Source organism: Poecilia reticulata, chromosome 13 (genome assembly GCF_904066995.2).
Source record: "Poecilia reticulata chromosome 13, P_reticulata-male-v2, whole genome shotgun sequence".
In the NCBI taxonomy this organism is placed as follows: Eukaryota; Metazoa; Chordata; class Actinopteri; order Cyprinodontiformes; family Poeciliidae; genus Poecilia; species Poecilia reticulata.
In genome coordinates, this window is record NC_088842.1 from 23,429 (window position 1) to 36,581 (window position 13,153).

General features: G+C 39.1%; 1 protein-coding gene across 1 annotated transcript; it reads left to right on the top strand.

Annotated features, from left to right (window-relative positions):
* The first annotated feature begins 1,264 nt into the window (after positions 1 to 1,264).
* LOC103474370 (interleukin-18) lies at positions 1,265 to 12,562 on the top strand. Its single transcript, XM_008425262.3, has 6 exons — positions 1,265 to 1,479; positions 5,505 to 5,581; positions 5,682 to 5,708; positions 5,804 to 5,944; positions 11,523 to 11,659; positions 11,863 to 12,562. The coding sequence occupies exons 2-6, from the start codon at positions 5,515 to 5,517 to the stop codon at positions 12,091 to 12,093; spliced, it is 603 nt and encodes a 200-aa protein (XP_008423484.1). The 5' UTR covers positions 1,265 to 1,479; positions 5,505 to 5,514; the 3' UTR covers positions 12,094 to 12,562.
* Positions 12,563 to 13,153: the final 591 nt, after the last annotated feature.

Genomic DNA, 13,153 nt, shown 5'->3' on the forward strand with positions numbered 1-13,153 from the left:
AAAAAAACAATAAATAATGATTAAAAAATAAATAAAATAGAACTGCCATAAAGTAATGTGCACCACTTCTGAGTTCATCCTACCATGTATTCGTCCCTTATTTTCATTTCTGAAAGTAGGGAAACCTAAGTGGACCCTTAAAGTGAAGTTACAAAAGCAAAAGAAAACATTTAAACAGTTCCTGTTTTATGCATAAAAGAGAAAAAAATCATAACCCTAGGCCAGAGTATTGCACACAGCAGAAAATGGAAGTGGAATTATTCTTGTTTAAACTATCTTAACTCCGTCCTTCGCTTTCACTTCCGCCTTGTGAGAAATTCTGTTCCCCCTGTGTCGGGGGCGCGCATTGCAGCCAGAGAGGTGGGTCCGGTGGATCTGACCATTTTCACGGCGCTTCTGCAAACTGAAATATACAGCTTGATTTAATGATTCAAATTTTAGGTAGCAAAGAAATTAATTCACTGTACATGTCCATTTTATGTAGGGGGAACATATTATTTCAGGTGGCTGAAAGAGCTAAAATATTTTGTTCCCCCATCCTAACTTTGGGAAATAAAGAGGAAATGTTTTCAAATTTGTAGGATTTCTTGTGGATCATAAGGGGAATTAACACAGTAAAAGACTTTGTAGGTAAATTAATTTGTTTGCATTTTATAGAGGGGGAACAGATTATTTCAGGCGGCTGAAATATCCATTCTCTCCCCCCCCCCCCCCATAACTTTGGGAAATAAAAAGCAACTGTTTACAAATTCTCAAAAATTATTATGTGTGATAGCATAGACATTTCCTTAATCCAGTAATCTGTCATATTTTACATTAGAACGGGATTCACCAAAAAGTTTACACTGATCTTTTCAGGAAGTCTTTATTTTTGTGCCCTGCTATTGGCCAGCTTCCATCCTCCTTTATCAGAAATGAAAAATTATAAATGCACACCACGTGTTGGAAACCTGTGTTTGTTGACCGACTTTTATTTGTCAGGCTTACAAGACAAAAGCTGAAAAAAAGATCGATACTCTTCGCGTTTAAAATAACACAAAACAGCGTAAAAGGACAAGACCTCGTTTATTTATGTGTGTATTTTTATTTTGATAGCTGCCGATTAAACTGAAAGTTACAACATTGACATGATTAAATGAGTAGTTTTCATCGAGAAATCGATCGGAAGCGCCGTGAAAATGGTCAGATTCGCCGGATCCACCTCTCTGGCTGCAATGCGCGCTCCCGACACGGGGGACAGATTTTCACAAGGGAACAGAATTTCTCATAACACCGGGAAGCGGCAGCGCCTCACGTCCAATTTCACGCGACAGTGTGTGAGGCAGAAGAGAGTGGAATCAGTCCAGCCTGCCTTAAGGACGAAGCGGCGACACGGAGCCAGCTGGGAGCGACACAGGAGAACCAGGAGTCACTTTTTGCTGTTTTTGCTTTATTGTCAGAGCTGAGTTGCACCACCGCCACGGAGAGCATATTTTAAAGGTTTGGTACTTTCTTTCCCCATTAAACTTTTTGCTTGTTGATAGATAGAACCCAATACGGGTGTGGCTGTAACAGGTTAAACAATAAGATCAGGCTGTTTTTTTTTTACACGTTTCTACCTGTAGGTGACGTAGTGAAAATAACTATTTAAATTGTGTCATTGTAACAGTAAAGCTGCTTTGCTGCAGTTCAGCAATCAGCCCAGACGTTTTCCTGCTAATTGTGTGTAAACCATTTATTTTATGCTATGTGTGCAATACAGAAAACACTCATGGTCGAAGGATATTAGAGTAGCTCAGCTACATTAGTTCGGATTTATTGTGGGATGTTCAGTTACTCACACTTTAAAAAGCTTGCCAGGGTTGAAGTAGCTGGAAAACCTAAGAGTAGATCTGAAACGATTAATTGTATGAATCAATTATTGAAATGATCTTAAACTAATTTAATAATCATTAACTGGAGCACATAGTAAATAGACTTAACTCGGGTCGATCGCAGGTTTTGAGTCGATCTCGGCAGAAGGTGACAAGCTGAACACCATAATGTTGAAACCAGCACGTCCTCATGATGCGCTTATCAAAAATATTCACTAAGATCCAAAAAGTTTGTAACTTTATAAAATAATTGTTTTTTAATAAACAAAACGTGTTCAAATTAATGACCTAAGAAAAATAATGTCAGTAATTATTGTTTCAACAAGGTGTTGCGCAAATTTGGTTTTGATTAAATTACAAATTACATTACAAAATAAAAAAGGCGACTTGAAGACCGACTGACTAGCAGCACATTAGTTTAAATCAGCTCACCAACCACCGCTGTGTTGAGGAAGAGCTTATTAATAATCGCGAAATAAACATGAAGCCTGAACGTCATGTTTTAACATAATCTCTGCTCGGCTTGCTGAGGGACGAGTGGTTTTCAGTTGACCCTTTGCTGTGGTCGTTACAGCTGCTGTAATTTCTGAACGTTGGACTAATTATCTCGTTCGTTTGCAAGTATACGTCACAATAAACATCAAATACACTCTAAAAAGAAAAAGTTGAACCAACTTAATTGAATTGCTTATATGGGCAACAAGCAATTCAATTAAGTTTATCCAACTTAATTTATTAAGTTTATCCAACTTAATTTATTAAGTTTATTCAACTTAATTAAGTGTAACCAATTCAATATATTCTAATCATCCAGTTAGAATATTCCAGTAAGATGCTCCCAGTGTCAGAATCTCACTGAGGAAGAAACTGGATTAGGTTTTCTATCACTCTATCTATGTCTGCTATAACTGATGGATATTCACGTTTGGGCACCCCTGACTTAACTGATATGGTACTTCTTCAGTCATTTTGACCAGTCAAAACTCTATGCCACATTCACCCATCATAAACTCTCACACAATGAGATGTGATAAGAAGCACCTGGAATCAAACCGGCAACCTTCCAATTGCAGGAGTACTACCAGCCCTGACACAATAAACATTAAATCAGTTAATCGCATGACAAATTAAGACGAGTTTAATCATTTTCATTTGCATAATTTATCATTTTCCTAATTATAAGATTTCTTAATCAGCATTTTCATGTATCTTTAATGTTTTACTAAATAAATTTAAGTGGTTAAGTAAAAAATCTGCACAATGTGCAAATTTTGTTTCTAAGTGATTACTTGCCAGAATGATCGATGGAATACTCGATTACTAAAATAATAGTTTGCTGTAGCCCTACTGAGGCAGTATTTGCTTTAGAATAGTTGGAGAACCATTAGTCTATCATTTGATTTTATTGTATCCATCCATCCATTTTCTAACACCTTTGTCCCTATCAGGGGCAGGAGGGTTGCTGGTGCTTATCTCCAGTGATAAGCACTAGCTTATCACTGGAGATAATAGATGGTGCTTCTATTATAGAGGGGTCACACTCATAAGCCTCCCTGACAAAGTCTATTCAGGGGTCCTGGAGAGGAGGGTCTATCAGATAGTCGAACCTCAGATTCAGGAGGAGCAGTGTGGTTTTCGTCCTGGTCGTGGAACATTGGACCAGCTCTACACCCTCAGCGGGGTCCTGGAGGGTTCATGGGAGTTCGCCCAACCAGTCTACATGTGTTTTGTGGACTTGGAGAAGGCGTTCGACCGTGTCCCTCGGGGAACCCTGTGGGGGGTTCTCCAGGAGTATGGGGTACTGGGTCCTTTGACACAGGTTGTCAGGTCCCTGTATGACTGGTGTCAGAGTCTGGTCCGCATTGCCGGCAGTAAGTTGGCTCATTTGCAGTGAGGGTTGGACTCCGCCAAGGCTGCCCTTTGTCACCAATTCTGTTCAGTACTTTCATGGAAAGAATTTCTAGGCGCAGCCAAGGAGTTGAGGGATCGGTTTTGGTGGCCTTAGGATTGCATCTCTGCTTTTTGTGGATGGTGTAGTTCTGTTGGCTTCATCAGGCCGTGATCTACAACTCTTGCTGGAGCGGTTCGTAGCAGAGTGCGAAGCGGCCGGGATGGGGATCAGTGCCTCCAAATCTGAGGCCATGGTCTTGAGCCGGAAAAAGGTAGAGTGCCTTCTCCGGGTCGGAGGGGGCGGGGAGGGTGTTCTGCCTCAAGTGGAGAAGTTTAAGTAAGTCGGGATCTTGTTCATGAATGAGGGGAAAAAGGGAGCGGGACATCGACAGGCAGATTGGTGCAGCGTCTACAGCAGTGGTCCTCAAAGTCGGTCCTCGAGGGCTTGCCTCCCACATGTTTTAGGTCTCTCCCTGGTTTAACGCACCTGGATCAAATGATGGCTCGTTAGAAGCTCTAAGAAGAACATTGACATGCTGAAAAGGTTGTTACTACCGTCAAGAAGAAAACTGAAACGTGCAGGATGCCAGCCCTCGAGGACCGACTTTGGGGACCACTGGTCTACAGTGAAGCAGGTGCTGTACCGGTCCGTCGTGGTTAAGAGAGAGCTGAGTCTAAAAGCAAAGCGCTCGATTTATCGGTTGATCTACGTTCCCACCCTCATCTATGGTCACGAGCTTTGGGTTGTGGCCGAAAGAACGAGGTTACGGATGCAAGCGGCCCGAAATGGGTTTGCCAGAATGATCGATGGAATACTCAATTACTAAAATAATAGTAATAATTCTGGCTCTCCCTTAGAGATAGGGTGAGAAGCTCGGCCATCCGGGAGGGACTCGGAGTAGAGCTGCTGCTCCTTCACATCGAGAGGAGCCAGTTGAGGCTTGGGCATCTGGTCAGGATGCCTCCTGGACGCCTCCCTGGTGAGGTGTTCCAGGCACATCCAACGGGGGGAGGCCCACAAGAAGACCCAGGACACGCTGGAGGGACAATGTCTCTCAGCTGGGCTAGTACAGCCTAGGGATTCCCCCTGGGGAGCTGGAACAAGTGGCTAGGGAGAGAGAAGTCTGAATCTCCCTTCTTAGGCTGTTGCCCCCGTGACCCGACCCTGGATAAGCGGAAGATGGATGGATGGATGGATGGATGGACTTAAAAAACAATGTTTAGACAACTTGACTCTTGTTAAATCAACTTCATGAACGTTAATTTCTGAGTTAAAACCAAAACAATGTTCTTGTTGATTTAAATTACATTTTCAAGGAATAAGGTGGACTTTCATTTTCAAGTTAAACCACCTTCAAATGTTTTACAGTTTATGGGCATAACAACCATGTGGTAAGCTTTTCTGCCACTTGTAGCTTTTAATGGCTATATCCTGATAAGAGTGATGAATGTCGCTGCATTAGTCTCAACCCCATTTATACCCCTGTTATATACCTCATGACTGGGTACATTTCAAAACAGTCAAATTAGTCTTTCACATGTCTGAGGGAAGATTGAGCAGCAGGTTGGGGAGAGCAGTGCTCATTATAGCTTGAGATTGCTAGTCTGTCAGGCATCTTTTCTAGCATTCAAAGGATTTTAAATCATAGGACAATGATGCCCAGATTGTTTGCACTTGTTTGTTAGACATGGCTCAGATCATATTCTGTGGTACCTTATGGAAACATATTGTGGTTTAAGTTTTATGATTTTATTCTCTAGGTATCCACTAATGGCTACCTGTGAAGACTCTCATCTGAAGTTCATCCAAACATTTAACAATTCTTTTTACTTTAAAGGTAGGTGATGCATACTTTTCTAATCTGTAAATCTATTTGGTTTTGATGCTGTTAGATAGAAAACAGCACTTTAATTATATTTTTCAATACCTGTGCACAGAGACCAGTTCTGCTCCACGTGAAACAGGTAGTTTATATATATCAGCTTGTTTCATATTTATTGACATTTGTGTAGTAAAGATGCCATAACAATGGTTATAACTTGTTTTCTATGGAATGCAGAGCTTTGTTCAGATGCTTTCAGGAGATGTGAGCCTCCAATATCAAGGTGGATCCAAAGCAATGACCAAAAGTTTCTTGTTTTGAAAACTTCGGGAAAATTTGAATTTGAGGACAGGACAGTCCATGATCAAGGACAGCCTGGTAAGAGACGACATAACTCCTCTGCTTTTGGCAGTGAGATCTTTGCAGAATTGCTTTCATTGAGCCACACTGGAGTATTTTTGAGTTTGAATGGTCTAGTAAAAGTCACACAGTACTTCACTGTAATTAGATTTAGTCCAGACTTTGACTTGGTTACTCTAAAACCTTCATCTTGTTTTGCTGAGTCAGTGAAAGTTGGACTTGCCGAAGGTGGGATGTCAAAGATCAAAAATGTCCAATTTCAAGGTGTCAACCTAAGTTTTATTACTTAAGGTAACATAGTTATTTGATTGTCCTATAAAATGGCACTAAGTTCCTAAAAAATACATAATGCTAGCACTTTACTACATTTTCTTCAATAGACTATTTAATTTTATACCAGAAACTGACATAAAAAAATTATGGATTGACCAAAAAATGTGTTTTTACAAATTATTTTCCTTTTCATAGTTTAGTGTCATACTTTGTGAAAATGTTCCACATAAACAGCATGAAAACACCCTGGAAAACCTGTTAACACTATACCTGTTTATTGAACTTTACACAATTCTTTAGCAATTTTGATTAATCTTAGTAGAGGGTCTAAAGAGTCACTTGAGGCTTCAGAGCGGCAGGTTGCAGATCCTAGGATTAGGGTGATTGTAGGAAGGCTCTCCGACTTCACAGACTGGTAAGTCACACCACTGGAAACATGCAGAAGTTACGCAGCAGCTTACAACAACCATAACACTAATATAGTTTTTTTTAAATCATTGACAAGTCTATAAATAATTTCCAACATACTATTTTTAATAGAGATTTTCTAAAATAGATTGAGCTAATTTATTGTGGCTTAATTCTCTTAGATAACCTGACATTAGTTACATATTGACATAATTTAGACATGAGGGAATAATACGTTGAAGTAGCTTCGATTTAGACACACTTACTTCAAAGGTTCAGACAGAGCAAAACTGTCTGGTTTACAAGCTGTGGAGTTAAACACTTGTAAGGTCCACAGCAAATGCCTGTAAATAATGCAACGTCAGACTGAATTAACAAAAACATTTGATACAGTACTATAAATTAGTTTCATCCTTGATAGGTAATTTCCTAAAACCTACATAAAAGAACCACAGACAACGTATATGAATCTTAAAGCTTTTGCAAAAGAGAAGACTCTGTCAACTGCTCCTCTGAGCCGTTCACAGAGCATTCTGAAGATCTTTGGGTACAGCTTGTCTTTTATTTTCAAACTTCAAAGAGGGAGGATAGACAGCAGAGGAAACAGCAAAGGTCGTAAAACAATTTAACATCTGACCTACGATCTGAGCCCGGTTCAAATCTCGGTCAAACTGTTTCACATGTAGATGAACAGGCAGCTGTGACCTCCAGGTCAGTTCATACACACTAAAGAAGAGAACACTTTAAACTAACTAACATTAGACTGAATATGAACTAAAGTAACAACAAAATGATAATACCAAAAAATCTCTATCAATCCTTTTGTCAGGTATAGAAATGTGGTAAGATACTGTAATAACATACTGACTTAGTTGTCTTCTTGCACAGGTAAATTGTCCATTGACTGCAGGGTTTACCCCAGAAAACTTGCTAAGCCCGAGGCTTTTTGTATTAAAAGAAGTTAAATTGGCAGGAAATGTAAAAATATAGCCGGGTAATTATAAGTTACGGGAAGACATCGTCAATGAAATGCTATTTAAACCCACAACTATCGAGTCTTAAAAACAACAAATTAAAATAAATACAATTAAAATAAATATCAATTATTTGTACTTCTGATAAATCCAATTTCAGCCAGCAGCTGCTTAAGACCCCAAGTTAGAGAAATGGAACATTTACTGAGAATATCAACATTTATTTAATTTTTTTAATACAAACAAAAACAAGCAAGACTTGGCCTGGTATAGGGGAAATGAAAGCCTGGAGGCCTGTCAAGTGTATGATACGCAGGGGGAGACTCTGGTCTGCCACTAGAATTGAGCTACTTTGCAAGGACAGAAAGAAAAAATAAAAACCTCTACATGTATAAAGTCGATAGAGATATACCCCAAGGGATGAGCTGTAATTACAATGAATGGTGGTGTCACAACATGCTAATAGGCTTGTCCATCAGCATTTATCTTGTCTCAAGACAAGCTAATCTTGATGCCTGCAGCCAACCACAGCATTTTGCAATGAGTATAAAAGTAAAAAATATATACCTTTTAACCCTAGAAAAACACAAACATTTTTCAACCTTTTAGTTGGTAGGAGTGTGCTGGAGATTAAAATTTTGTTTTTGTGATGTTTTTCAACAATGTTGTAATATTACATTTAGCTCTGGGTGTCATGAAGTGGGGTTTTGTTGATGATGATTGAGGTGGCGAGACCCAGGGTGATCTCACCAGTGGTTAGGTGGAGAAATTGGTTTAATTAAGTTCAAAGTTGCACACAACGCACAGGAACCACAGGTACGGAACGAGACACAACACAAATTCAGGTAGACTCACAATGACAAGCTATGGACAAACCATGACATAAGACACAGGGATAATCAGAGGAAGGAGAGGCAGCTGGAAGCAATCAGGGTCTTGACAAGAGAACACAGGGACTACATTAACCAAAATACATACACAGAAAACCCACATCATCACACTGGGTGGTATCCTTTAAAAATGAATCAGATTTTTTTTTCATGTCAAATTCAATTTTGGGCTTTTATTGATTTTTTTTCTCCCTATTCTTTTTTAAAAAGTAATGCCAAATTACATAAAATATTTTCAAAAACTTATTTTGATGTAAATCATCCCTTTGTTGAGTCAACTAGGTCCTCGGTGGGCTCATTGCATTCTTACCTACGGAAAATCAAGAACTAAATTGACGGGGGGGGGAAACAACTTTTTTTATTTCATTTTATTTAATAATGGACAATTTAAAATACATTGGAATACCAGATCCATAGTTTTTTGTGGCAATTAGTTGATAAAATTAATTGCCAGTGGTTTCAGTGGTTCTGTCAGTTAGGCCTTTCTTACATGTGAAATTAGACTGTGTGCTGAGGTGCAGCTACTCGCATCACTGAATGTTTTTTATTTATTTTGGGGGTGAATGGCATGGCAGAATTTCTCATAGGCTAAAGATAGTCGACAAAATAACAAGGAAGGAATGTCTGCATCACAGACAAAAACTGCTGAATGTGTCATTTGCCTCATTGATTGCCTTTCACTTTGCATTTGACCAGTACAAATTATGAATAATATTAAAAAAACATGCTACCTTGGTACACATCAAAGTCACACATCATGCCAGATGAAGCCACATGACTGTTACTTACATTTCATATATTGTTTGAAATTGTAAAAACAAATTTGGGCGGTGGAGCCAAATTTTTGGGTGTGGAGCAAAATATGTCTCTCTGCTGGCACTAACCCAAACAGTCTAGCAAATGCCTTGCACTGATGAGCCGTTTCACATTTCCACTAAATTCTAATAGCATCCTCCAGGAATCTGTTCTAACAGACGATTGGACTAAACATCATGTACAGTCAATCTTACTCAGCCAAGTTTATCAGACTGGGGCAGTTGGTAACCCTGTGAGGGAATTAGCACATTTATTTCCCAGTAGCATTCCAAAACAGAACACTAGATTAGATGAGATACACTTTGTTTCCTAAGGAGCATCAGTAGATATGCTCCCCATCCAACATTAATGGATGGGGAGCACTCATTACTGTTGGATGCTCCTTAGGATCATCCCTTCTGGGTCCTTCAGGGCCTTATTAATCCAGTATTAGTCCAGTATTAAAAAGTATTATAGGCTGGGTATCAGTGACAGTGTGCCCAATTCACAACGGTAGATCTATTCAGCCTAATTCTATGCTTTGTGCTCTGTATGAAGTTATGCTTGATTTATTTTATTTATTTATTCCTAACTGAACTTTCTGAACCATTTGAAAGATTTGTTACAGTTTAAATGTACATGTTTGACCAAGATAGTCAACCTATTATTTTTGTCAGTTTATTTATTACTTATTTCTGTCTGTGTTTAAAAAAAAGACGTTTTAAGTCAGTTCAGCACTGTTTTTATGTATCAGATTTGCATCGGCTGATGCTAAACCTCAGATATCTGTAAGTGAAAAAAGTGGGACGGTGCATCCCTAGGCAGAAGTATAACAACCTGCAGGACATTGAAACACATTGCAATAAGACAAGAAATGTCACAGTGCAGACAAATTTCAACAAATGAGATAAATGTATTAAAACATGGCATCTGGAATGAGGGACAATATAATTATGCCAAGATCACAAATATTGCATGTTCTGACACAGCACTACTTCATTGATTTTGTAATATAAACAAGTTGTTAAACAATTACAATTTTATCAGAGAGAAAATAAATAGGTACTACATAGGAAAAATAAGAAAACCATAAAAAAGTAATCTAGCCGTGTTAAGCAAAATGGAATTTGGGAGGAAGGACTTTAAAAAACCCCGTTGCTTTTGCAATGAACGGCTCTGTGGAGTTCTTATCCACATAAGACTGACATGATACTGTCATAAACATGACATAACATCCGTCATGAACATAAAGAAGTCTTTATGAATGTTCATGAAGTGTCGTTCAGTAAATAATGACTTTTAATGCAAAGTTGCTCTAAAAGTTGCACTAAAAGTCCATTAAAAGTGCCAATCTTGCATGATTTTGTAAATTATGATAATTTAATGTAAGTTGGCATTTTTAATGGACTTTCAATGCAACTTTTAGAGCAACTTTGCATTAAAAGTGTCATTATTTACTGAATGACACTTCATGACAACTGTCATAAATATTCATAAAGACTTCTTTGTTCATGACAGATGTTATGTCATGTTTATGAAAGTGTCATGTCAGTCTTATGCATACCCCTTCAAATAAAGTGTCACCAAATTTATTATTCCACCAGATTATAATTATTATTATTTTCATCCATTCCATCCATTTTCTTCCGCTTATCCGGGGTCGGGTCGCGGGGGCAGCAGCTTCAGAAGGGAGGCCCAGACTTCCCTCCCCAGCTACTTCTTCCAGCTCCTCCGGGGGAACCCCAAGGCGTTCCCAGGCCATAGAGAGACGTAATCCCTCCAGCGTGTCCTGGAGGGATTACCGAGGCCTCCTCCCGGTGGGACGTGCCCGGAACTCCTCACCAGGGAGGCGTCCAGGAGGCATCCTGACCAGATGCCCGAGCCTCAACTGGCTCCTCTCGACGTGGAGGAGCAGCGGCTCTACTCTGAGTCCCTCCCGGATGACCGAGCTTCTCACCCTATCTCTAAGGGAGAGCCCAGCCACCCTGCGGAGGAAACCCATTTCGGCCGCTTGTACCCGTGATCTCGTTCTTTCGGTCATGACCCAAAGCTCATGACCATAGATGAGGGTGGGAACGTAGATCGACCAGTAAATCGAGAGCTTCGCTTATTTTTCTTTTTTAAAATATGTCTGAGTAGAAGCATAAATGATGAAAAAGTTTCCAGGATTCTTCTGGGCCTTAGTCCAACACTTCTGCTGTGCAGGTCACTTAAAAAACATCTGGACTATACTTGTTTTTTTGTGTTTTCTTTCAGATTGCAAATTTGAAATCCAGATTTATCAGGACTCATCACTTAACAAGTATCAGTCGGTCATGCTCTACGTCTGTGCTGATGGTGAGAAAATGATGATATCCTGCAAAAATAACAAGGAAGTGTGCCCAGAGCCCATGGTGAGTACATTCTTTTCAGTGGTTCTGTCAGTCAGGCCTTTCTTACCTGTGAAATGAGACTGTATGCTAAGGTGCAGCTAATCGTATCACTGTGAGTGAAAAATAATGGCAGAGTGATTTGAAAGAAGATAACGACCTTCACTGTTACTCAGCAGCAGAACAAAATGAAACCTAACCAGTTTTCCCACTTCTGTCATTGCTAGGATCCCAAAGTCCTGAAGATGATTAAAGCAGAGAAACACAAGGCTCTGTTCTGGTGGAAATGTATCTCCACTGGCAAATACAAGTTTGAATCCACCATGTACCCAGATTACTTCCTGGCATTCGAGCGTGAGGAGGACACGCCTTGCCTGCATAAACTAATTCTGCGTCATGGATCCATGGATGAAGTGGATGAGAGTAGGATTTTTTGTGTAAATAAATGCAGTCCATAATCATTTCTCTTGGGAAAATAGAACATTCACTAGCCACTTTATTAAAGGGATAGTGAGTTTGTTTCTTTCTTCTGCTACTATTAACATTATACGCAGATTATTATTTTTCTGTCATTGTTATGATCATTAGTTTATTTGATTTGTTTGTGATATAACTAAGTTTATGTACGTATATTATTTGGTATACATGGGCAAGAAGTTGGTAATTATTCTGATGCTGTATGTCGGGTTGTTATTTATAACTGTCATTATTATGGATTAGTAAATATGGTTGTTTACAACACGAGTCATTTTGTAATAATTTTGTTTTTATACACTATAATCCATTTGCTGGTTCTTTAACAGTAAATTGAATAGGTATATAAATACCACGTTTTAAATGACTCATTTCTGATAATTACTGAGTCGATGAGTGATATATTTAGATTGAGATGAATGGCATGATTAAATAAATGTTTGCTATTTTGTTCTTGGTTTTGTATGCTTGTTTTCTCTTGTCCTACTGATGACTTGTTTCCTAAAACCTTTTTGAAATGAACACATAAGTACAAATAGGTTAGAGCCCTGTTCTTTCAGAACTGTCTTATTTCTTTGTAGCGTAGATTCAACAGGCTGTTGAATCTACGCTTTGTCAGATTTTGGTCCACATTAACGTGACAGCATAAGTCACTTTGGCAGCAGAGCATCCATGATGTGAATCTCCTGTTGCTCCAAAGACACTGGAGGCTGCTGAACAACTATCATTACTGAACAAAAATAAATATTAACGCCCCATGTCAAATATTGTTGCCATGTGGAGTTAACGGTAAGTAAGCATATGTGGACATTTTTGATTTGTGAACAATTTTTAATCCAATTTGCTTCTCAGTGAGCATTACTCAGTGGATGGGTGGGGCATGTCCAGTGGGTAATCAGACAAAATGAGTAAAAACTGGACAATCCTTGAACTGGACAATAAGAAGCCACCCCAAAACATCACATTTGGTCACAAGTCATAAAGCCACAGATGCCACAAGTTATGCAGGAGTGTGCCATTGGCATGTTGTATGCAGGGATGCCC